Genomic DNA, 27,611 nt, shown 5'->3' on the forward strand with positions numbered 1-27,611 from the left:
CGGTGCCCGCTCTCCCCTTTGCTCTTCGCGCTCTATATGGAGCCATTTGTCGAAGGGGTCTGACAACTCCAGTTGATCACTGGGATTCGAATGGGTGACAGATCACAAAATATCCCTTTATGAGGACAATGTAGTGTTATTCCTCATGCAAGCAGCACTTTCCCTTCCTCTCTTATTAGAAGAATTCACACCTTTTAGCAGGGTCTCAGGCTTCACAATCAACCTACAAAAAATACTGACTCTTGGCCTTACTCTTCCCCGAGCTCAGCAATAGCAACAGAGGCAGAAATTCCCATTCGCGTGGGCACAAGGGGGAGTTTCTTATTTAGGACTGCAGTTATTTCCCACAACGGAAAAGACTGTCGAGGCCAGCTATTCAGCCTTGCTGGATGCAACCCGGCGTAAGTTACTTAATTGGAAGAAGCACACCATGTCGTGGTTGGGCAGGCTGGCGGCCGTTAAAAGGACTATTTTGCCTTGTATTCTTTGTGCTGCAGAGGCTACCTCTATGCCCTCCACCTTGAATACTGACGCAATTGCAACACCTAATTGGGAAGGGTAAAGAGCCCGAATGGCACGACATCAAACATTTCTGAATCAGGCTGATGGGGGGGGCTTGGGGTCCCGCACTTAAAGAAATAATTTCACGCAGCGCAACTATGGTTTATGATTGAGTGGTATAAACTAGAGTCTGAAAAGCATTGGTGTTTCATTGATGGCGCAATTGCAGGGATGCACATATGGAAGGTCCCCAGGCTTCCTAAACGGCATAGGCCGGATGGAGTTTGTATCTCGCCGGTACGGAGGGTGACCATTGGGGCGTGGAACAGAGTACAGGAGACCAGTGTTCTTTTGAACCCAGTTTCCCCGCTTACCCCTTTTATAGGCAATCCCCCCCCCCCCCACGATGGAAGTGAATAGGTATCTGAAATGGCAAGAAGCCAATTGTAGGAGGATCGATTACTTATTCGATGAGAAGGGGATTATAGATTTTTCCAAATAGGTATCAGGTTTCTGAATTGCCCAAGACACCCATTGGCAATATCTAGCGATCCGACACTGGGTAACACAACCTCAGGTGCAACCCCATACTAGCCGCTCCCTCACAAAATTTGAACCATGGTACATCACACGCACATCAGACAAGCACCTGCTTTCAGATATCTACTCCTTTTTGAATATGCTCAAACATAGTGTTGAGACCCTAGCGCAGCGTAGGTGGGAATTGGAGTTGGAACAGGAATTCTTCCCTAAAGAATGGCAGGATATAATCCATAGGGCCAGAGTCTTCTCCTGTAGTACTTCGGGAAAAGAAACGCTTTTAAAGATAGCACACTACTGGTAAATATACTCTGGTTAGAATTGCAAAATGGAGACCCAATGGAAGCGCTTTGGGGGGGGGGGGGGCAGGGGAACATGCGTGGAGGGGGTCGCGCACACAGGGGGGATGGGGTTAATTGAATTTTTTTTTTAATAAACAAAAATGTACCTTTGCCTCCGTCCAGGACTCTCGCGTCTCCTGCTCTCTCTGCTCACATGAAGTAGAAGCAGGCAGCCTCCCTCTCCTCCCCTAAGCCAATCACAATGCTGCAATAGCAGTGTTGTGATTGGCTAGGACACCGTCCATACAGATGTCTATGGGGAGGCTGTTCGCAGTCCGTATGAAGAAAACGGAGAGTGCTTTGACTGGTTTGGTCGGCCCTGGGGCCGACCAAACAGTCAGCGCTCATAACATTGGGCTAGCCACTCATCCCTGACCAGCCCACCTGCCCGCCCCCAACCAGGCATACCCTTCTTCTGCTTTCTCGCAGTGCGAAAAGCAGAAACGTAAAATGGTATGTACCATTTTACGTTTCCGCTTCTCTCACTGCAAGAAAGCAATGGGGTGATGCTCTGACGTCTATGTGGAGGAGCCGCCCCCTGACTTGGTTGCCATGTTCTCTACCCTTACACTGTAATGAGAATGGCTCGAGTTTTTACAGTGGGCCCAAGAAAACCATTCCATGATCAATGGGCTAGAGATGCTCTTGCAAAACTTCATTACAAGTCAGACGAGGGGGGGTGGAAGTGCTAAGACTAGCCAGAGGAAAATAGTAAGGTGTCTTTAAGGAGTATACGTTGTCGGCTATTTCAAGTTATATTATGAAGGAGAATGCCATTTAAGTGCATCACTGATGAGCTTTCCATCGAAGGCACCCAATATAGCTGGCTATTTCTATTATGGGATTATTTATGAATAAGACAAATTTGTTTACTTTGTTAGCCGGCGGGAAGCACCAAATTTATTGCATCACCATGGTAATGAGGAGGTATATAACAATGGCCCAAATGGATGGTATGTTTGCAGAAATCAAGGGCCACGAGGAGGCATGTGGGAGAAAATTAAAACTAAGACTGATTTAAAATTACTGTGTATCCTTTATTGGTCACTGTTGGGATCTGTTAACTGATCAGATTGTACAGTATTATGAAACTGTGCCGCTAGATGTGGTTGTACTGTGTAACTGTGCCGCTATCTGTGGTTAAAGCTGGGAGCAGCGACAAAAGAACTTGCCTAAAGTATTGTGGCAAATTTTGTCATTGATATGCTATACAAGCAGGTGGTGATTGGTGTGTTTTGCTGTGGCTCTCCACTGTTCCTAGGAGCAGGATCCGGTTTTGATCCTCTGATTCTGCAAGTGGATGTTCTCTCATTTCTGGGAGCTATGTATAGTGAGGCGACACATTTGTCTTACAATTCTTGGTTCATTGGTTATTGTTGGGGATTGTGTTGATTGGGGCAGTGGGATGTGAGAGTTACATGCCTTGTGTATTTCTGACCACAAATGGGCAACGAATGAGGGGAAGACACCATTGCAGATTCTGGAGTTACTTTGTTGTACTTCCACAAATTAGACTAATCTTTTAGAATTGGATTTTTGAAGGCACAGAGCTAGGGTGACCAACTGGCATGGGTGAAAATTCAGGACAGTGAGTGTCAAAATTCAGGGCAAAAATTCAGGACAGGAGGTCAAAATTTAGGACAAAAGGTACGTTTTACAGACACATCAGAGGAGGTTGCGCCATTGTATATAAGTAAGTAGATAGACAACCACTTAAGTACAAGTGAAAATAAGTTTGTATTTGGTTGAGACAATTGTGCACTTCATGATTTTTCAGTATGTGCGCAGCTTTAAGCAAATGTACAGGTCTTTTTGTGGTAACAAAACCGCCCCCACCCCAACTTTCCAGCTCGCAGGGAAATGCCCGATGCCCAGTCCGGCCATGCTACCACACTCCAATGGTGCCTCTCATCTTCACATAGACCCTCTCTCATGTGTATTTAATTTCTTTTATAGTGCTTCTCATTCGATGTATGTACGGCAGGGTGTTGGAGTGCGTTACATCACACACACATTATATAGAGACAATGACTCATATAAATGTGAAAGTCAATCTATAGAAAAGGTTGCTTAAGATAATGGGGCTTACAATGTGTAATCATACTTTCATTCGTCATTGTCTTTCACCATTCATTCTGTCCTTCCATCTGTGTGCCCATCCATGTCCATATTCAACCATTTACAAACGTATTCATCACGTACCCTTCCATCTATCGTTTCACTCATCCATCCCTCCATGCACGCTTTTACTCATCCATCCACCCTTTCACCCTATCCATCCGTACACTCATCCATCCTCTCTTCCACCCATCCATCCATTCACTCATCTATCCAGCCATTTACCTATCCAGTCATCCTTTCACTTACTCTTTCATCCACCCAGTCACTTATTCTTTCACCCGTTCTTTCATCCATCCTCCCTTCACTTAGCCATCCATCATTCCATTCACCCACCCATCCATCTATTCATCCACTTAGGAATCCATCCATTGAACCTATCACTCATCCATCTTTTCATTCACCCATCATCCACCCTTTCACTCATCCATCCATCATTTCACTCATCCATCCAGCCATCCCTTCACTTACTCACCTTTTCACAATAATTATGAGCTGAGTCTTTCTGTGGAGTTGCAGAAAGAAGAGACCCATCAAGAACTCCACCCTCGCTGTAGTTCCTAAAGCATGGGTGGGGTGCGGGAGGGTTCGCTATGCGCCTGCACATAGGCAATCTGAAAAAGTGGATGGCATGAGTCATGCATGATGCACAGTGCCCGGACGTGAGGTGACTGACATGGTGGTGTTTCCAGGGCTTTAAGTGGAATGAAAAAACCTATGGGATTCTCTCCAAAGTGGGTGTTCGATGTAATTAAGGGCGTGGCTTAAAACACCTGATCTAAAAATCTTTGCTTCTGTCATCACACTAAGATATATAATACAACAAGTAACGTTACTCCTAGAACAAGTTACGTTACACCTACAACAAGCCACAACTATTGGCTTTGTCAATTGTTGTTGGTTGCATAAAATAAACAAGCATTGGCATAGCCAATAGGTCTCGCTTTTGAGACCTTATAAGTATTTAGTTATACTGCACAATATCCTTGGTGCAACAACATCAACTGTTGCATGGCTAAAAACTTATAAGGTCCCAAAGGCGAGACCTATTGGCTATACCAATGCTTGTTTTTTTCATGTTGGTGTTTTGACATTTTAAATTAGCTAAGCAGTTGTTCATATCATATGATGGAGCTGGTTCGTGATGAGGAGAAACCACGACCAGTGAATCACAAAATGTCTGAACCTTGCGAGTTGGCGGTATTGCATTTTAAGCCTCATAATTTCAAAGTAGTCGAGTTATCCATATAAACCACTTCTCAAGTCTCCCAGTAACTAAGAGGTATTTATAGTAACAGTGGTGCTCTTTGGACATTGGGATTTGTAGAGGTCAGCAGCGAGCGTTGAACTTACTACACTATCGCCAATGCTTTTGTAGTTGCCACAAACGTAAAGCGTGCCATATTATCACATTATTCAGTGTCGCACATCCTTTCACAAGTTGCAAGGATACCAGTGGTGTAAAGCAAAATGATGCCCCCACACCCCGAGCAAAATGTGATAATGGGCCCCTGAGTTTCCCATATCTGAGAGATATTCATCGGCCTTAGGCTAAATGCAGCTGCTTTTGAAGGTTTTGGGGCTCCCTGGAGGGGTTCCCTTCCCCCTTCCCTTGCATTGCAGGGGCCTGCATTACAGCCCTGGAGGATACGCTTCAAACGTGAGACATTTTTAGGTAAACGTGCAATTGAACTGAAGCGCAACTAAGCGCGACACTGCGGTCAGGCAAACAGTTGGGTCATTTTGCGAAGATGTGAGTGAGTTCAGCTGAAAAGAGAATAAAACATGTCAAAATCAAATGTTCATTAAACCGCTTTCTTCAATCAAATCGCGCCGAGAGTGAGAAACAATTGACAACTTTTTGGGAAAAAGTTTTTTCTTTGCTTTTCCTTGGGAAATCATTATTTTTTGTTATCGTGGTGTGACACCAGGGGCATATTTGACCTCTCGGGAGCAATTACCGTATGAACAAAATTTGTAACAATCACTATTACCGTATGAACAAAATTTGTAACAATCACTATTGTTTTAAATAAACTTATTTTTGCAGATTTTTAATCAAATATCCCTTGTGCTCGATATGTTGGTGTACTTGTAGTGTTTTGTTAAGACTTTACGTGCGTATAGCACAGTATGTCCGATTAAGGTCGCTCCGGCGAGTCTAAGGGCTTCAGGAGAAATGGGAAAGAGGGACCAACAAAGAAGAAAGACAGAGTGGGAAGAAGCTGTAGAAGGGGCGCCGTGTGTGGGTGTTCCTTTTCCTAAATAGTAGTATCTCACAGGGCAGAGAGATATTACGGCGAGTGAAAGTCGCCCTTGGGTCTCTGTCGGGAGCGAGTGAGCAGTGAGGCGAGGGGGCGCGGATTGTATTGCTGAATCGATTTGCAAAGATTGTTCTGTGAAATGGTGTAATTCCTGCATTTCTATGTTTAGGTCATAGAAACAACGTTTTCTGGATTGGACACGTTACAGTAAATTGAAAGTTATTAATCCAAATTGTTTAATAAAAAGCAACACATCCAGAAGTCATCAAAAAAGATATTGTGACTAGGATAAGTCACTATATTCAACTCTCGGCCACTTCAAATGGATGCTTTTATCAGCATAAGCAGCCAAATGGGTGATCGCCCTCTCTTTGTGTGAGAGTTTCTTACAAATGAACCCCCGGGTGGTGCGAATCTCGGAGCAGTTCAGAGGAGAGGTCTCCGCAGGCCTCCATTAAAACACATCTCAAGCCTTGGAGAAGTGTGATGACAGCACCCTGCTGGTGCAAGGACATTCTCTGCAGGCCCCTCCCACAGCAACGCGCAGCTGAATGGAAGTGAAACTGCTGGGGCTGCTTCAAGCACCAGATAACAGTGGGTGAGTGGAAGTGCAAGCAGCACCCTGCAATGGCAACTGTGAATGTAATACAAATGAACAAAATCTCGGGTATTTAAACAAGATATCTATTTTTCTATTCAGTGTTTCAAAGGCGTCTCTCACCTCTTTGGCCCCATCATAATAGGACGTTTCTGGGCACACTTCGTATTTCGTCTGTTCTGCAGGTGCGCACTCTAGGGTAAACCAGCATGCGCCTCGTGCAAGTAGGGGGTTGGGGGGGGGGGTGGGGGAGTGCAGCCGAGAGCAGGCAGCGTTTCCCTTGCGAATGAGCGCAATAATTGCTACCAGATGGCGCCGCTCGCTCCTGCAAGGAAATCGCCAAACGTGCACGCTTTGCCATTCAAAGCAATGCAATACATGCACGTTTTTGCCTGCAAAACCGGACCGATTTCCAAAAGTCTCATCCTATGCAGTGCATGCTCGCTACGTAGGTAAGACCTAAAAAGAATGCCCGAAAGGAACCTAGGTGCCAGTGAGTACAAATACTGAATGCAAGAGTGCGCACTCCTCTCGGTGCAACAAGACATGTACCAGGATACCTAAGAAAATTCTTACTAAATGCACAGCTATTAATCTTTTTGTGTACAACCCCACAGGAACAGAAAAATTCCTGTGGAAAATCAGAAACCGAGCATGAACAACCAGTATGTGATGGAGAACGTGGAAAAAATAAATCAAGGACCCTAGGTGTAAGAGATGCCTCAATCGATGAAAGGAATCTAAAGCTGCATGAAACGGAAAAAGACACGCTGTCGGTGCACAACAAATGCACAAACGTGAATAAACAGTTCACGATGCAGATGTTTTTAAGGCTGTACCCAAAATGCGTACAAAGTGAAGGTCACTCACTAGAAGCGCGAAGAACTGGTGTCCTGTAAGGCAAAATATAAAGTAGAGATGCCGAGCTGAGGGCAGCCGAAAGGACAAGAACTGAGTAGGGAAAAAAATAAAAACGCAGTAAGTATGCTGGATGCCACTATAGGTAAAATACAGGCATTCTAAGGGAAAACTGACAGCAAGGGAACTAGAAACACTCACCAGGAACGAGGTGTCTGCTCAACCGAGTTTGGTGAAGTGTAATCAAGACGGCAGACAACCGCGCAGGTTTAAATCATGGGAATCCCACTTTGGCCTCAAACCACGTGACGTTACAAAGACACTAGCTCGTGAATGTGTTCTAAGGCGACCATCTTAACGAGGTGCTTTACAGTGATAATGTTTAATGTGCGGCAATGCCACAGCGGGATAGAAAAGTTAAAGCGGACATAGGAAAAAGAACTAAATGCCGTGGACACATGTACCAGATTGGTATAAAAAACGTTCGGTGTGCTGCATGATGAGCCAAAGACCGAGATGAGTAATACTAACAATCCGACCCAAACACTATTTATGGAAACAAAGTGCCTAGTAACAAAAGAACCAACAAATCAATAGTAAAAGAAAATATAACAAAATATGCAAGTTGACAACAACTGAATACGGAATATGACAGCCATAAAGGAGATGAAAAAAACGACAAACACGCTAGTGTTTGCACGTAGAGTCAACGCTGTGTGATCAACAATAGTAATCGTGGTGACGAAGTGTGCGATCCTCACGGAACCCACTGTTTACTCTTGCTTCTGCTACAGAACCATGATGTTGTTCCAACATAACGTGGTGTTTAATAGGGAATGCTATGCAAATGCAAGAGAAAGATAAAGCGTGATGGATTTATGAGAGTGTACAAGAACTCTGGCATTCCATGACTGGAATTTACATGCATAGGCAACAGAAATGTAACCTACATAATAAAAACACATGTACATGCAAGGATCCATATACATGAAAGAATGTCAGGCCTGTATGTGATGTTTACATACATAAGCAACAGAAATATAATCTGCGTAGTGAAAACATATATACATAAAAAAATCCATATACATGAAAATATCAGGCCTATATGTAATTGCAGTAGAAACAAGCATTGGCCACGTGGCCACGAATGACAAAAGCATTAAAATAAACTAGCTGTGGCCGCGAAAGTGACGCGGCCGCGAAAGTGATCGCGATTGCGGCGGAGGAAAGACACATGGCGCTGTGCGCGTGCACTCTCACGTGCACGCAAGCTTTAGGCTACAGGCAGCACTTTGAAAAGCCATATACAAAATGTCTCGCCCAGACCAGCGCATGCGCTGGATCAGGAGAGACCTAAAAAGCAGCCACCATGGCTTCGTTGAATATATTATTGAAAATGCGTCCGTTCTAAAAAGGTGAGACTCTGAAAGAACTATAATCCTTTCCTTTGAACTTTTCACCGCCTTCCTTTGGTTAACTGGATTCTCACCTAGCAGCAGCATGGGCGTTTTTGCACTTCCACGAGACAGAATGCCCTGCCCTTGACCCTGGCAGGAGAAGGCCACCACATGCTGTAGCAGATCAGACTGGCCCATTGTCATTCTGTATATGGCAATCAGCCCCACACAGAATGACAATGGGCGGGGTGGGGCTGCTCTTGTGCTCAGAGGAGTGCGAGGCGGCCCCATCATAGGGCTGAGGCCTCTCGCAGGGGAACAGCTCTGTTCCCTGAAAGGCCCAAAATTACGGACAAAAGGCGTCCGTAAAAGTGATCCCCACCGACAACGAACAGGAGGTCCAATTTACGGACGGTCCGTGAAATTTACGGACGGTTGGTCACCCAACACAGAGCCTTTAAACACCGGCCTTAGGCTGTTATTCCAGTAGCAACTTCCATATCTCCAGCCTTGACATGAGACCTGTTTGAGACAAACTATTTAGTTGCGAATGATGCATAGACACCAATCTGAATCACAGTACTCAACAAAAACCTGAAATCGCAATGAGAGGAGGCATTAGTTTGGCGAGGAAAGCAGAAAAGATAAAAATGGTAGATTCCTAATGGTTAAGACTACTTCAGAGTTCCCGGGTGGTGCTGGTGGTTGCATTCTTGGTATTCAGATTTTAAAACCCCCCTGCATGGCCCATGCCTCCCAACACCTGCAGTTGGTACGATCTCCAACAACCGCCATCATTTTTGCTAGGCTCAGTCTCCGTATTATTGGAAAATTGCTTCGTCTCTCCCCGGACGGCGTCTCTTGTTCTTAATGATCATTTGGAAATGCACCTCCGCGGTCGTTCAGCATCTGCTTCAAAATAAATAACTACATATTTTCTGCTTTCCCAGTGTTTGATGTGGTCAGTACTATATCTTTACTTTCCCGTGTATGTGAACTGTTAATGGTTTTTCTTTGCACACAAAACCATACTGCTGTATAGTGTGTTATATTTTGCCAAAGGTTCTCACATGCAACACTGTGTGGTCGCTCTGTAGGGGAACCAAAAAGCCTTTTGGGAGAGGGACATGGGACGAGTGTTGGTGTTTTCAAGAAGCCTTTACTCTGCTCTAATGTTAATGCATGTAATTGTAAGTCATGGTTTTTGATCCAGTTACACATTATGAATAGCACTTTTAATACATTCTACTCAGACTTTAGCAAGGCTCCTACCTAAAAAGAAACAAATAGGTTGTAACAATGACTGACTGCCGAAAGAAACCCTGTTCACCTCCTGCCATGAACAGTACAAACATTCAACAAAGAGATGCGATTAAAAGCAAACCAGAGATTAATAGACACTTGTAATGCAATTGTACCTCTCTGCCACACATAAAGCATTTTGCATTTTTGTGTTTTAGAAGCGGCGTCGGCGGATAGACCGAAGCATGATTGGAGAGCCTATGAATTTTGAACATACTTCGCATGTAGGATTAGGAGATGAGGTGTCCGCGTATAGATCGGTAAGTATGTTACCCCTACGTCATGTTTACTTTGCAGTATCCTCGCACTGACTCTGCTGCAAGTGCTCCTTCTCGTTCTCATAGGTGAACAAATTGGGAATAAAGCTTGTTGTCATTTTGAACCAAAATCACTTAAATAACTATTCCGAAATGCCTTTCGGAAGGTATGTTATTGTGGCTGAAGCAGCACTATTGAAGACTAGACAGTGGTGTGACACACCGCACCGTATCACAATAAACTCTAACAGTATAGCATTGCCATATTCCCAGCACCAGTATCGTCCCTTAAACCTCCTACTCTATAAATAAACCATTAACTTCTGTCTCACTCCCCTTTCCATACAATTAAGCACTTGGAATTATTTCTGCATTCATTGTTTAAAAGCGTCTCACTTCAGTATTCACAAATTTGTAATGCTCATTTGGCTTCCCAGCTACCAGCTGTCAGAGCTCTCTCAATGGTGCCCAAAAACACATGGGAACCTGAGACAGCCAAGCGTTTATCAAAATAATACTCTTAATTTGTTACATTTAATAAGCCCACTCTGACTGTTGCTGAGACTTTTTTTATACATTTAATAAGACCACTCTTCGACTGTCGGTGAAGCATCTTTGAACCATTTCGTTATTACTCTGGATTTGTCGACCAAAGGTGGTATCTCAGAATTTTGGGGCCAGATATACAAAGAGACTGATTGCATACAGTTGATGCAAGTTGCACACAGACCTTTGATCTGTCACTGATTTTGTGATGCAGCCTATGTACTAATATAGGTGTTTCCAATGAGTAGATTGGGAGGTACTGGTAGCTTGCCAGCACACTCCAAGTAGCCCTCAGAGGTGAAGCAAAGTCCAATATTTCAGAAAGACTGAATATTAAAGAAGGCAGCACTGCTCATTTCAAGACCCCTAGAGTGCCAGCCACCCACACTAGTGGCAGCAGTAGCTTGAGCAGTAACCATTGTTGACCCACTGAAGTATTGGATTGCAGGAGCCAGATTGAACATTTGTTAGTTTGGAGCATAATCCGCCTAAGTGCTGAGGAGAGCAGGGTATAGATCCAGAGCAGAGAAAATAGCCTCATCTGCATTTATTTAGGCATGTGTCTGACATTGTACCTCTCTATAATAAACAGTGTCACTTTTTGAAAGCTATGCCTAGTGTCAAGGACCGCCAAATGAGTATGCTAGCCCCCATCACGAGAGTTTAATTTCTGGCAGAATTGTGTCCGTTTATGGCTTAATAGTGCCAGTGCCGTAATAATGGTCACACTTCACAAAAATTGGTCTAGTTATGTCATACTGGCAGCCATCTTTGACATATTAAAAGTATGGGTGGCCTACTTTTAGCCATCACTGAGAGAACAGTGACCGCCCCTTGAATAATGTCCATTATTGATATATGGTGGGCATCCTAGCTGTTGTGGTGTCCAGCCTTGGCACAATGGTATAATTGTGTGTATTGTTGGCGTAATACAGTAATCCTTGGACTTGTAGGGTGCATCCATGGCTATGATTTTCATACATGGGCATTCAAAGCAAAATCTGTCCATACGAGGCATTTTTACACACAAGTACTCCTTAGATAGGGTGGGTAATTGGCCGGTCAGAAGTAGGGGGATAAGTGTTGTTCCCTTAAGGTTCTTCTATCCACCCCCAGACCTTCTCAGTACTTCTTGGAGGAGGATTTCAGTTCGGGGCTAGCTCTGCAGTTATGCTGCCCCAGTCAACAACTATTTTGAAGCCCTTAATTGGGAAGGTATTGACTGACTCCACCCCCCCCCCTCCCTCTCCCTGATTGGGTGAAGGGCCGGTTGTGGGCTGTAAGGGGGGTACTTTAGAGCAGGCTAGCAGACCCCGTTGTACTAAGATGGTGGAAAGATCACCTGCCTCGTGGAAAATAAAGGACTCAATAGAGAGAGATGGTGTTACCCTGTCCATGACCCAGTGCTCAGACCAACGTGAATGCTGTTCTAGTCCCCTGGCCCCATGTTGTATGGTTTGCCCCCTCACCCCTAGTTGTGCAGCCATTTAGTTCCATGCCCACCCCCGCAGATCACCTCAGGAGGATTACCTCATGGAATAACGCTGGATTGCGTTCTAAAATCCAGGTCTTAAATTCTCTGGGTGCGTCCAGTGACACACAGCGTGAAATGGCCTCACAGTCTCCAGGTGCGTCCCGCGACACAGACGCATCTGCTTCTGTTGAGTTGGATGCACAAGCACTGATTGATCAGGTGCTCCGGGAGGGTCCAGTCTCCGCTCCAAGTGGCGTTGAGAGAGTGCAAACCACTCAGAACACTTTGATAACTCACGGAAGCCTCTTTTGGAACATTGCGGGGCTGCGGAACAAATTGAAGATTAGGGAATGGGTCAGCTTTATTGAAAAATATAACATAATTTGTTTTCAGGAGACTTGGATGCGTGACATTACACATTTAAATGGGTTTTACTCCATCCATACACCAGCAAGGGTATCCCTAGGAGGACACAATAAAGGAGGGCGTCTAACCCTGGTCTCAACCACCTTAAATAGGAAACTAGGAAAAATTTGCCTGGAGTCCCCGCACTTTCAAATCATTAATATTTTATATTAAAAATATCTGACTCTGGTTGTCGTAAATTTTTACCATAATATGTTAGATACCTGTATTGCCCATGAATTGGAATCCACATTATCTAGGCATATTGAGGAGATAGCTATGGATTTTGTTTTACTCTGGGGAGGTGACTTCAACTGTAAGATATGTCCCTTTTCTAAATGCTCTGTATGCCATTTATTTAATGGGGACAGTGATGGTGGTCACCATTTTGATCATAACCCGTGTGGGAATATATTTAGCTCACTTTTGTTAAAATATTCTCTCTATATGACTATTGATCTCCTAGAAGATGTGGGCCCTGACTTGGCAACATATGTAGGAAGAGGCCAGGGCACTTTGATTTTATTGTCTTATCGGATTATTTTAGCTTGCATTCTGTTATCTTTAATATACACAAAAATGGACTAAGTGATCATAAGCCCCTTTCACTAGATTTGGTAAACATAATTGATGAGAACTATGATCCTGTTAGAATACCCCCTTTGAATCTTGTTAGAAATAAGGGGTTACTTAGGAAATGGTAGGCTATAAATCCTGACCACATCCTTAAGCAGATCATAGAAGTCAATTTAAGAGAAATTTTAGACTGTCTAGCTGAGGATATACATTTTGAGTCCATTGCAACATCAATTATATCAATAACTGAGACCACGAATGTTATATTATCCAGGAAGCAAGGTGCAAGACCACAGAATAACAAACGGTGGTTCAACCGTAATTGCACCTTTCATCACAGTAAATTAATTAAAGCCTTAAAAGAAAAACCCTGAGATACTGTCAAGTAAAAAACTCACGCCATAATTACAAACATGCATTGGAGAAAAGTAAGACCGAGCTTAGGCAAGAAGCTTGGGGTCAGCTTCACGTGGCAAGTCAAAATAGAGATTCCAGACTTTTTTGGCGTACCGTAAATCAAGATTACTTTAATGGTTCTACCAATGATTAGATCAACGTAACAATTATGCCTGAGGATTGGGTAGACCATTTTTCTGGCCTGTACCGGAGTTGTAATTATTCTGATGTGAGGCTTACTTATCAATCTGGGAGTATTTCTCTGGCACCGCCGTCATTGGAAGAGGTGGAGAGAGCCTTATCCCAGACAGTCAAGAATAAGGCCTCTGGACCTGATGGCATGTCAGCAGATGTGTTTTTAGTCCATATTCCCCTCTGGCTGCCTCTCCTGATCAATTTACTTAGATGTTATGAGGCCCATGGTCCCCCAGAATTCTGGAGAACAGTGATAATAGTCCCTATCTTCAAAAAGGGTAATAGATCGGACCCCAAATGTTACCGCCCCATATCACCGATTGATTGCACATGTAAAACCATGGAACGGGTAATATTAGAGAGGCTAGAGACTTAGGCAGATGAGATGGGAAAATTCTCAGATGTTCAATATGGTTTCAGGAGAAGCCTTGACACTGTTGAACAGTGTCTAAATCTGCACCTGGTCATCGCCAATTACACCTAGCCAGAACAGGAACCCTTTATTTGGGGTACATGAACCTGATGTCTGCCTTTGACTGGGTGCAGAGAGGAAGACTCTGGGAGAAGATGCTCTCTATGGGTATAGAACCATCGATTGTCCACTTCTTGGCAACAATGCACCAGGGTGTAACGGGTAGAGTGCGGTATGGTGTCAACGGCGAGCTCACCGCCCCAATTAAGATGGATCGCGGGGTCCGCCAAGGTTGTGTCCTCGCCCCTTTTTAGGTCTCGCCTGACCCAGCGCATGCGCTGGTCTGGCGAGACTTATTGAGAGGGCTCCAAAAAGTGCTACCAGGCCAGCCTAGAGCTACAGTGCATGTGCACGCGCCGCGCTTGACCGTGATCACTTTCACTTTCGCGGCCACACGGCCACTTTGATAATTGATCGCGATCACTTTCGCGGCCGCTTGGCATAGCAAATAGATCTCGCTTTTGGGACCTTATAAGTATTTAGTTATGCAACTGTTGCATGGCTAAACGCTTATAAGGTCCCAAAGGCGAGACCTATTAGCTATGCCAATGCTTGTTTATTCTGCCTCTACATCAACAACCTGGAGAGTAATTTGCTCAATGGGAATATGGATGTACCTCAGATAGGCTGTGGACCCCTTCCAGCACTTCTATATGCTGATTATTGTGTTTTAATGTCCTGAACAGGGGTGGGGCTGCAGAGACTTTTAACTAGTTTTAATGGTTTTATGAGTGATCTTGGACTGAAAACAAATGTTGCTAAATCCCATGTTATTGTGGTGGGCAAACCTCCCATTAGCACAAAAACATGTTTTATTAATAATGAAAAATTACTTTGTGTACCCACCTTTTCCTACTTGGGCATTCTTGTTAATCAAAAGAATACATGGTCCCACTTAGTGGAGGCAAGAATTGGAGGTTTTCGTCATAACGTTGAGGCTATGTTTAAGTTCACAAAAAAAACTAGGCTCCAGGCCTATAAAAGACATATATATAAGGCTTGCACGTGCGCCATCACTATGTATGGCGCTGGTGTCTGGTCTACAGAGAGTTGATAATGTTTTTGAAACGGTTGTTAACAGTGCCTAAAAGTACTGCCGTTACTATTTTCATAATGAATTAGGTGTAACCCAGCTATCTTTTTGTCTTCAGTTATCATCACTTCTGTTATGGCGTAGTATTTGGGTGAAAGAAGAAACTGTCCAAAATCGTGCTATAATTACTGATTGTTTGAAACTGGACTGTGCCAAGAAAAGTCCCTGGATTATGTATATACACAAGTTACTAGGGAAGTTGGGGCTACCAGACTGTATTGACGCTCCTGGTAATATAGTCAAAATGCCAAAAGTCAAATTGAAAAGAATGTTTGACATATAGCTATGAACTCCGAGATCGTGCAGAATATAGCAAGAAAAGAGTTGTTTAACACTGATTGCTGGTTTGTTCTTTAGGTACTGAACCCTATCTTTCTTTTTTTTAATTACCCTAAGATGTTTTATCTTATAAGATTCAGGATGGGTATTGCCCACTTATTGGTTTTCTATCCGCGTGATGCACATTGTGATGCAAAATTGGATTTGTGTCCTTGTGACTCAGAATCAGCACAGAGCACTTTACATTTTGTTTCTCTGTGGACTCTATACTAGTCCTAGACGTGCTTTTTTAAAACCATTGTTAAGATTTTTAAATCTAAGAAAGTGCAGGGCTGCGTTCAAATATTTGCTCCTCCTGAAAGATGAATTTATTTGCCTAATGATTTATAAATACATTTCCACCGCGATGCGCCTTCGGAACATGGTGGGCAAATGATTTTATTTTGCTTTAAACAGTATTTTATCATAAATGTGAGTATATTAATTGTATGAAATGTTTTTATTATGTAATCTTTTATGGTTGATTTGCAGCCGAATAAAGATTTATTGATGATGATGAAGGCACGAGTACTCCATGACAAGATGAATTTTAAGGACTGTATTTCTTAAAAATGAGTGCTATTTTAAAGCCAAAAATGTTTTTTTTTTTTTTTATCAGGAAAGGTTTTTCTTTAAGAAAAGTGAGTTTATTTGCACAAAATAAAGTGGTATTAAATAGAAAAAAATTATATTTTCAGACACTGATGAAGGCAAAAGGTTGCAATTCCAAAGAACATTTAAAGTTGATAGTTGAAACATAATTCATGCTGAGTACCAGAGACTGACTGCTGTGGTTATGTCTTTAGTGCCAGGGGGCAAGTTAAAGTTTAAATGTTACTACTTTAGTTTGTAGGAGGCATTGAATATTGACAACCTTTTCCTGCCATTTCTGCTGATAACCTCACCTAGAATGCCTGGGTGTTCGCTGTTGATGATCTGCATGGAGTGGTCATAGTGTGACAAATGCCATCTCTATTTTACTATGATAAAATATGTTTGTAGCCGGGAGGACTTTCCATGAGCAGAAGTTGCTCTCACTAAAGAAAAGCTGGAAACCTTTGTATTGATAGATCCGGTTGCAAACTCTCTAGAGGCAGGGGTGTCAGAATGACCAGCTTCATAAATAATAATCATGGACTCGCCGTTTGCCCTGTGATTGGCTACGAGCATAGGGATGTGGCATGCAAGGAATAGCGGACCGCTATCTTAAATGGTAGTGGTTGTTTTTTTTGTTGTCCCTTAAGTAAACCAATGATTTAAAAATAAATAAATAATTGTTCCCATATTCTCAAAGGGAAAGCTTTATATCGGAGACAAGTTCCCCTTTACACATTTTTTACCACCTCCTTTGAGGAGTTGGTAACATTTCTGTGCCCATTGCAATCGAAAACCATTTATACATTAAGGAGGAATGCCCCTTTCACTCCCCTCCCTCATTGTGATTTGAAAGAAAATCTAAAATCTTTTTTTGTGATTAAGAACGGCTTTTCTGAAGGGGTTTAGTAAATACTAAAATGTCATTTTGTGGTTGCAAATCCTGTGATTTTGTGAATAGATTGTCATACCATCCACTCTTACCAGAGGCTCCTTTGCGGTGTAATTTAGTCATAGAATCGGTCGAATGCCTGACGTCTATTCATTCAGGAAAGATCTTTGGACAGAACAACACTAAATGTATACATCTGCTCCTGGCAGACATCTGCCACACTCATCTGATGTCTCAGGAAAGATCACATTCAGTTTGAAATAACTTCTTTAGACTATTACATTGCAGTCGTTTTTGATTGTCTAGAGAGCACACTATTAGACTGCTGACTGGAATAGTGTCATTTCTTATCAGTTATAGAGGGTTAGAAGCTTTCTCACAGATCAATTTTGGAGGTTTGATAAAGGGCTGTAATTAAGCTACACTTGCCTGACCCATTAATGGCTACATCAAGTAAAGTGAATGTTTTGGGCTGGACAGGCAGTCCATGAAGCAGTTTACCAAGATTTAATCCAAATTAACAATCATATTCTCAAATTTCACCCTTGGCTGCCCCCCAACCCTCACCTAATTGTTTTGAGTACAAGCTAATTTGGGCTGAAGAATAACATTTGCTGGCACTCTCATATTCCCAAAAAAGAAACCTAGGAAAAACACCATCTTCAAAACTGACTCAGCCTGTGAATGAAGAGAGGCAGCATGATCCTCTTCTCCACCTAAGCTTCAAGCTCATCTATAGCAACTCCATAATTGCCCCTGGCAGTCCCTTTTAAACTGTGGCTATAGCTGTAGACCAAAGTGTCTCTGAAATGGCATCCAAACGGGCCAGACCAGGGTACCAAAAGCAGCCCAGACCAATATTGAAACCAGCCCAACTCCCTTTGTCTCCTCATGCTATTTCTCTTTCCATCTATCCCTTCTCTCTCGCTGCCTCTCCCTCTTTCCTCTCGCTCTTCTCCATCCTTCCGCTTTCTCTCTACCTTCCTCAACCCTCTCTTTATCTCCTGAAGCCTCCCCTTGCCTCCAGCAACTGGGGTAAGTGACAGGCACCAGGGGTGGCCCTGGTCTTTCAAAACCGGCCTCCAGTAGCCCCAGCCCACCGGGGAAATGCCTGGTGGAAATAGGTCTGTCCGGCCCTACTCCCAAAGTCCACAACTATATCAACATAATGCACATTACGGAAATATTACATGTCTCAGAAAAATCAGAACGAAGAGCTAGTTTCTATAGAAGTCAAAGAACAAACAATACCATTTTTATGTTGATTTAATTATTTATTTCTGATATATACATCTAACTGCAGATTCCTCACATTGTCAATATCACCAGGTGCCAGGTTGTATCTGGAAGATTCTTGCAGGTTAGCCCCTGAGCACCGGTGGGTGGCATTATGCATTTCCATGTCGACCTCATTCCGCACCTGAAGTGACGGTGTGACGCATATAAGCACCTTTCCTGGGCGCTAACGTGTCAGTTCCTTTCTTTCTGCGCCTTTGTACGCAGATCCAGAACTAGCTCACAACTTTTTCCTTCTCAATTGACAAGTGTTTTTTCAGAAAATTCTTCTTTTACAACGTGCAAGGGAGTAGGCCCCACCCCCGCAAACTAAAGGGTTTAAGCATTATAAGGACTATCACAAACCAATATTTGTCTCGGAGCACCATGAAGTGCGTCTCTGGTGTTTTGGTTTTGGCCACTATTCTAAGTCGTACGTGGAGTGAACCCTTATGAATCGGGCGGTGATCCAGGAATGTAAAACCAGGAAGCTGTGTGTTGCTGAACACCGGATGAAATAAGGTCTTGCTTGAAGTCACAGGCGCGAACACGTTCCGGCTATCGGGGCCGCTCCTGCGACGAGTCCTCCTGTCCATTTCTTTGTGTACGTTGAAGAGGGCCCAACAAATCTGGGAGAGTTAAAGATCAGAGAATCTGACAGAAACCCACATCCTCATCAACCTGTTGAAGTTATGGGCCTTTTGCTTGGTTTTGAAAGAAGCCTCCTACTTTCCATCGGATGGAGGCAGGTTTAGTTTTTCACAGACACCACCACCATGTGGTATTGCGACAAACATTATGCGTGGGGTCCAGTGTCAAAAGGCCATAGGCCTTTAGAACTGGCTGCATCGTCAGGGCATTTCCCTGGTTGTGCTCCACCTAGTGGGTTCTTTAAACGCCATGGTAGATAAACTAAGTCGGCGATGGTTAGTGGTTCATAAATGGCCGTTCCACCCGGAAGTGGAACTTGATGTCTTCCAGCAATGAGGAAAACTCTGGCGCAGTCTCTTCGCCACCGACAAGAACTCATAATGTCAGCACTTATGTGTGCTGAAAGCTCTGTCTCTGAAATGCATTCTGCCTAGACTGGAGTACGAGACTCCACGATTCTTCCCTGCGTCTACTTCTCCAGCCTAGAGTTCTCAAGGGCAATGGGGCCCAAGTCATCTTAGTTGCTCCGGATTGGGCTAGGAGAGTGTAGTAGCTGGAACATCTGGGCAGGAGCTGCTCCTTCAGGAGCATCTTCTGTCACAGCAGCAGGGTAGGATCCTGCACCTATGCCCGCACAATTAGCACCCCCTTGTGTGGAGATCCTTTGGCAGCAGTTGACTGCATTTGATCTCCCTCTCAAAGGCGTGGATGCCTTCATTGCTGCCAGGAAACAGGCTACAAAGTCTGTTTACGTTACACACTGGAACATGTTTGTGGGCTTGTGTGGGTTTGTGTTTCTTATGTGTTTGGCCCAGCAAAAACTAGTAGTGCACCCTGCTAAGTTGTTGGTCTGCCTATTTGGCCTTTTTGCATTTGCCGGACCTTCCATGCTTGTTTAAATCACTTGTTGTGATTAGCTTTCTTGAAGGCTCACTCTGATCTTATTTTGGTCCCAATTTTGTCTTGTGCACCTCCTTTGAACCGCTGCACAGCTGCCAGTTACATCTCCTGACTGAAGGCGGTTTCTCGTTGTAAATACAATAGAAATGAGGGTAAAGGCTATAAAAGACCGCACCTGACAATGAAATGTGTCCTAGAGATCACATGAAGTGCAAAGAACCAAGGAGCACTCCCCTCTATGCTCCTATGGCAACATTATACACAAAGGTTCAGCACTATTCAAAAAGTTGTAGCAGTTAACATCAATGTTCAAGAGATAGTGGGCATGCAAGAAAAAATGTCCAGATTCCTGATGTGGATTTCTTAAAGGATTTTCTCTTTATTATATTTTTTCTTTAGAACAGAAGACCATAGTCGACGCGTTTCGTCTCATGCAGAGACTTCTTCAGGGCTATCAAAAAAACATACAAATACAATTTTAAAATGTTTTCCTACATATACAAAAACACACTCCCTACATATTAAAAGAGAACACCCATGTATACATGAATTGATAACAAGTATCTTCCATATATAAAAACAGAAAGTATTAGTATGATATCACTTGACATTATATATAGACATATTTACAATAAACGACAGGGACAATTATATAATGGATTGACATGGTTTAGATTCCATTACAATATAAAAACACACAAAATTGATTGAAAAACAGTGATGTTCATCAAAGAATGGTAATGGTTGATGTCATAACTTCACAAAGTATCAAAAAAATGTATTCACACACACGCTGTCGATTTCAACTACGTGTTGGGGAATCCCAGTTTCCATAAACCTTTATATGATGAACAATATCTAAAACAAAAATGTGTTGGCTATGAAACCATATCTATTACTGTCCACTGAGCTTGCATATATATTTCTATTGATTTTATATTTGCAATTAAACATATGTATACCTAGACAGCATCTTAGCCCATCATTTATCCATTTATCTATTGTCACATTCAAATTAAATTCAAGTTGACTTTCACACTATATTTACTATAGTAAAACAGTTGTAAAATCTATAGAGGAGAGAGCAAGAACTAGAGAAACCCCTATAGATGGATATAAAATATTTTGCAGTATAACAGTGAGTCTATATTTAGAAGTATTCACCAAAAGAAATAACACATTCGTCCCATTAAAAGATCCGTGTATATGGGACTTTTGCCAGAAATCAATAACTCTAAACATATGTTAATGTAGAGCCAAACTTTCTGATATGACCTCTCGTAAATAGATCAATATATAGAGCACTAATGCCAAACAATAGGCGTTTTCCAACTAATATAGAAACGATGATTTTAATAGGCACATATAAATCTGAAGCCAATCTTTCATCCCTAGAACCCCATTCCATTCAAAGATCGATATATATGGCACTAATACTAAGCAAAAAGATGTTTCTATGCCATTTTGAAACAAGAGCTAAGTCTACCAAGCATATTTACAAAAATCTTCATTTAAAAAAAAAAAAATGTAATTTAGGATCAGTGTATATTTATTTAATCCCTTGATGACACACATCACGGGAGCTAGAAAGTTTCAGATCTGGATCCTGCATTCTCGTTGACGGGCATTTTTAAATCTTTCGCCCATGGAGAAATACAACCCCCTGTTTACGATCGCCGAAATTAGCATGTGCACGCAATCACCATCTTGAACAATCTTGCCTCGCAATATGCACTGTAGGATACATGAATATCTTTAAAGCGAAATCAGGGCTCTGCTCATGACCTAATAAGTATACGGGCTATATCAGCATCTAAAGTTTTAGAGACATACCATGCATGTTCAAAACGATCATTGTTAAAGAACATCGTTATTGAAAAATCAGTGTAGATTTAAATGATTGATTGTTAATAAACATCATGAGAGCTGGAAAGTTTTACATTTAAATACTGCATCCCCGACGATGGGTATTTTTTAGGTCACCCACCCATGGAAAAGCATAACCCCTTATGTTGACGACCATAAAAATTGGCATATGCATGCGGCCGCCATCTTAGATGACCTTGGCTCCCAATGCATATAACGGGATACATGGATAATTTAGAGCAAAAGCATGGCTCTACTCATAGCCCAATAAATATAGGAGTTATAGCAGCATATAAAATGCTAAAAGCGTAACATACACCACAAAACACTCATTGTAAAATAACCAACGTCACCGATTAATTATTCAACAATATTCAAACGCAATATACCTCACCAGCAATAGCTTGGTAGCCCGTCACGTGGGTGTACTTCAGTTTCAGTATTAAAGACCGAGCTTCTGAAAGCCGGCTTTTTTGATTCCCTCAACCGGAAATGTAAGACAGCTGTTGCATGATAACAGAAAACGTACATGAACGTTACGAGCATAGCCCCTTTTGTTGACGACCACAAAAATTAGCGTATACAAGCGGTCGCCATCTTAGACGACCTTGACTCGCAAAGCATTTAACGAGATACATGCATAATTTAGTGCAAAAACATGGCTCTACTCGTAGCCCCATAAATATAGGGGGTTATAACCGCATATAAAATTCTAAAAGCGTAGCATCCATTACAAAACGCTCATTGTAAAATAACCAACGTCCCCGATTAATTATTCAACAATATTCAAACCCAATATAACTCACCAGCAATGGCTTGGTAGCCCGTCGCGTGCATGTTCCACAGTTACAGATTTGAAAACCAAGCTACTGAAAGCCGGCATTTTTAAATCACGCTACCGGAAATGTAAAACAGCTGTTGCATGATAACAGAAAACGTACATGGACGTTAACGAAGTGGTATTACAAACAGGACGGCCATCTTGGAATAGTATTGCGTCAAATATAAATGCAGACAATTCTCAACTACTAGTGGAGATCACTATATCTAATTAGAGAGCCACAATATGGCTATAAGAATATATCTCAATTTTAGAAAAATTCGTAACGTGCTCTAATGTAAGCGAAGCAAGGATTTTAAAAAGCCTTTGGTTCCCAAAAAAGCTTGTTTACTAATACATTAACATCACTATAAAAGCGAGTGAAAAGACATGCTATAATTGAACCTTTTCCAAAGGAGACATCTATTTGCTGTCTCCATATGGAGACTAGGACCGATGCAAGAAAACCGTCGGCCATTTTTTAGTGGTGGACAATGAAAACTTTGCTATGCTGAAATTAGCGATTTCTCTGGTATCCCTAATGTGGAATTGTCGTTTTCAGTTGGAGATTGCTGAAGAACGATCAATTCAAGTACACACCTGATGATGTATTAATGAAGACTCGACATGATGTAAAAACTGTGTAAATTATAAAATCAATTTAAACAATAGCATTCACAATGTTTGTAACGAATCATCATGATCAAGAAATTTACATTTAACATTCAATAACACACTACTGCACCGATAGTATGTATAGTTGTAATACAAAAGGTCATGATTTTTTAATAATCACATAAACGATGTATTACATGATTCTCCAGATGGTAGATGAATATCCATGCTTTATAATTGAACGTGTTTAACCAATTCAAAAAGAAGATGAACAACAATAATTTCAGTGAACAACTAGTCAGTATTTCTACATAGTTGCACAATGACTACAGATGTTTTATACAGCAGTCAATATGGTATAACAAAGCAGTTCGTGAATCGCCTATTTAGGACTATATACTCTTATTTCTAGTCAACACATTCTCAAGATTGTAATTAAAGTGATGTAACTCATTATTGATATTGAGTCCAAACGTATTTGTCCTAAGGCCGCATATCGAGGACGCCTCTCGCTGTCTAAGAATCAATTCCCTGTCGCCCCCTCTCTTAGGTTTCATAACATGCTCAATACCACAAAAAGTGATGTTTTTATGATGGGGATGATCATGAAGTATATGCATGGCGACTGGATATTTGACGTCAGTTTTTTATAGCTCTTACATGCTCTTGAATTCGCAGTTTGAGACTGCACATACTGCTGCCAATGTATGCCTTTTTACAAGCATATACAATCATGTACACATTAGAAGTTGTGTTACAGTTGATGAAACCATTTATCAAACTCTCTTGTTTGACTACTGCTGAATTTTTTAAGCTTGTACTGACTGAATTTACATATGCAGCAATTACTACATGTGTAAAAACGGAGTGGTTTTTCAGCTAGCCAAGTGGAGGTAGAAATCTGAGCACTTCTGGCATAGCTGGGACTTAGCATGTCTTTTAACGTCCTGCTCTTACGATAAATTACTCTAGGTTTATTAGATATTATATTGCCAGGAAGGGATTCTGGTTCAAGCAAACGCCAGTTCTTTCTCAGAATGTTATAGATGTGATTGCTAAAAATATTGTGTTCTGTGATAAATAAAACTTCTGAATCAGGTTTATTACCACATTGATTTGTTTTTGGCATTAGATACTAGAGTCTCCTTCCTATTTAAGGTCAGGGCTCTTTTCTCTGCATTATCTAAACATGCTTTAACATAACCCCTTAGTGAAGAGGAATGTAAACTCTTACAGACATTAAAAAATGATGAAAGTCTGGTCATCAAAGAGGCCGACAAAGGCGGTAATATCATCCTTATGAACCTAAGGGATTATCTGAAAGAGATTGACAGGCAGTTAAATGATACACAATGTTACGAGAAATTAATGTCCAATCCCATTGTTCAAATAGAAAATGACATTAATTCAAAATTATGGGATTGGCATGAATCTGGTTTGTTGTCCGACCATGAATACACATTTTTACAAGCCCACCATTCCAGATCACCTTGTATTTACATCTTACCAAAGATCCATAAAGGGGGCCTCTTTCCACCTGGGAGGCCCATAATCTCTGGGAATGGTGGGCCTATTGAACACATTGCCCAATATGTAGATTATTTTCTACAACCCATTGTCAACAATATATCCTCCTATCTGAGGGACAGCTCTGAGCTTCTATGTAAATTAGAAGACTTTTAATGGGATCGGGAAAATCTACTTTTTGTGTCCATGGACGTTGAAAGTCTATATACTTGTATTCAAATTCAGGAAGGTATGCGAGCTCTCGAACACTTTCTCTTTAAACGAGGAGCACAACATCGTGAACATACGGACATGCTGTTAAATACGGCAGAGATGATTCTGACACAAAATGCATTTCTCCATAACAGCATGTGGTTTTTCAAAAACAGGGTATGGCCATGGGCTTCAGATTTGCTCCATCCTATGCTAACCTCTTTATGGGGCTGTATGAGGTGGAGCATGTCTGGGGCCCAGGGGCCCATATGTGGAGTGACAACGTCATTTTCTATGGACGTTACATCGACGATGTGATTATGATATGGCATGGTACGGTGGAAAATCTGAATATGTACCATGAGTATCTAAATAAGAATAACTTTAATGTTAAATTGACCATTCAATACTCAGAGACCAACATTGAGTTTCTTGATTTTAGATTATTCATTTATAATAATAATAATAATCCACATTTGTAAAGCGCGAACAATCACCCGTAAGGGTCTCTAGGCGCTGGGGGCCGTCGGGAAGATTAAGCAAGTTATTGCCCAGAGTCACATGGTGCTGGGCTAATCTGCCGCCGGACCCGGGAATCGAACCGTGATCCCCAGATTCTGGAGTCAGTAGCCCTGGCCGCGGCGCCACACCTCTTCATTTGTGGGACTAATATACACAGTGACATATATAGGAAGAAGACGTTGTGCAACAGTTATCTACATGCTACTAGCGCTCATCCTCAGTCCACCATCAAAGCTATACCGTATGGTGAGATGGCTCGCGCTAGGCGCAACTGAAGTATGGATAAAGACTTTACTAGGAATATTAATCAGATCAAAACAAACTTCTCTAGGAGGGGTAATGATAAAGCATGTTTAGATAATGCAGAGAAATGAGCCCTGACCTTAAATAGGAAGGAGACTCTAGTATCTAATGCCCAAAAAAATCAATGTGGTTATAAACATGATCCAGAAGTTTTATTTATCACAGAACACAGTGTTTTTAGCAATCACTTCTATAACATTCTGAGAAAGAACTGGCTTTTGCTTGAACCAGAAAACCTTCCTGGCAATATAATATCTAATAAACCTAGAGTAATTTTATCGGAAGAGCAGGACGTTAAAAGACATGCTAAGTCCCAGCTATGTCAGAAGTGCTCAGATTTCTACCTCCACTTGGCTAGCTGAAAAACCACTCGGTTTTTACACATGTGGTAATTGCTGCATATGTAAATTCGGTCAGAGCAAGCTTAAGAAATTCAGCAGTAGTCAAACAAGAGAGTTTTCGATAAATTGTTTCATCAACTGTAACACAACTTATACGGTGTATATGCTTGTAAAAAGGCATACATTGGCAGCAGTATTCGCAGTCTCAAACTGCGAATTCAAGAACATGTAAGAGCTATAAAAAACTGTGACGTCAAATATCCAGTCGCCATGCATATACTTCATGATCATCCCCATGATAAAAGCATCACTTTTTGTGGTATTGATCATGTTATGAAACCTGAGAGAGGGGGTGACGGGGTATTGATTCTTAGACAGCGAGAGTCGTCCTGGATATGCCGCCTTAGGACAAATACGTTTGGACTCAATATCAATAATGAGTTACATCGGGGGCGTGGCCTGCAGCCAAAGAAGATGGCCGCACACTGAGTAAGCTGCGCTAGCAGACCGCAGCGCATCTCCCCAAATCCGTTATAATCCATCCACATTTGGACACTCACCTGCAGGCAAGGCAAAGGGAAAGTGGCGGGCAGCGATAGGCTTGTTCTCTGCGGCCTGTGAACGCCCGACGGTGGAGGTGTTGTGGCCGTGCAGGCGCCGGCCGGGACTTGAAAATGGCGTCCGCCGCCCTGTAGTGATCGAAGACGGAGGAGTGAATGCCTTGCTGCGCTGCTGTAACGGGGGACGCGCAGCGATCTGCCCAGGAGACTGAGAGGCGTGGGCGGCCCTCATCGGTGACCTTGCAGTGCAGAGTGTGCGCCTGGGAGACCGGGTAGCTGGGCCCGTAGTGTAACAGACGAGGAATGCGACCTGCAGCTCAGCCCGGTGAGTCACGAGAGGGCAGCTGCGGGGCGGTCCGCTTCCAGTGCTGGGCCTTACCTGCTGGGGACAGCCGAGGTGTGCCCGGAGAAGTGCCCCTGTGTCTGGCTTGGCGGCGGGCCCGATGGTGGCGGCTCGCGTGAAGGCTGAGGCCTATCGGGGGCCTGTCGGAGCCTCAAAAGACCAGAGCTGGTGGACTGTGAGTAGCCTGAGAGCGGTGGCGCGAAGAGCTGGCGGAGGCTGCGTGCAGGCCGCGGGGACATACTACCAGAAAGGATCGCCAAGTGAGGGCTGTGGCGGCCACGGGCGGAAGCAAGACACGGCACGTGGGCTTGCGCTAGGCCCCTGCGCCCATACATCGAGAGTCTGTGAGCCTGATTCCTTCGCTTCTTGCCCGAGGCGGGCACCGGAACTGAGCAGTAGTGCCGCATATTCCACGGTGGGGTTGTGCTGGGGGCCCCTGGTGCACAGCCATATTACCTGGGGCCTGGCTGGTGTGCGTTCCTGGGTCCCTCTCGCCGCGACAAACCTTGCACCAGGAGGACAGGACAGCCTTGCCGTCGGCGGTGGGAGTGAGACGAGG

General features: G+C 42.9%; 1 protein-coding gene across 1 annotated transcript in view; it reads left to right on the forward strand.

The window, feature by feature from the left end:
* Positions 1 to 27,611, forward strand: part of LOC146860382 (CDC42 small effector protein 2-B-like) — a 192,348-nt gene that overhangs the window by 67,474 nt on the left and 97,263 nt on the right. Inside the window, exon 3 of the mRNA XM_085644241.1 lies at positions 10,078 to 10,179. Coding sequence (XP_085500367.1) covers positions 10,078 to 10,179 — 102 coding nt within the window. The remainder of the gene's footprint in view (positions 1 to 10,077; positions 10,180 to 27,611) is intronic.

The sequence above is a fragment of the Triturus cristatus genome, chromosome 3_1, assembly GCF_964204655.1.
Source record: "Triturus cristatus chromosome 3_1, aTriCri1.1, whole genome shotgun sequence".
NCBI classification, from domain to species: domain Eukaryota; kingdom Metazoa; phylum Chordata; class Amphibia; order Caudata; family Salamandridae; genus Triturus; species Triturus cristatus.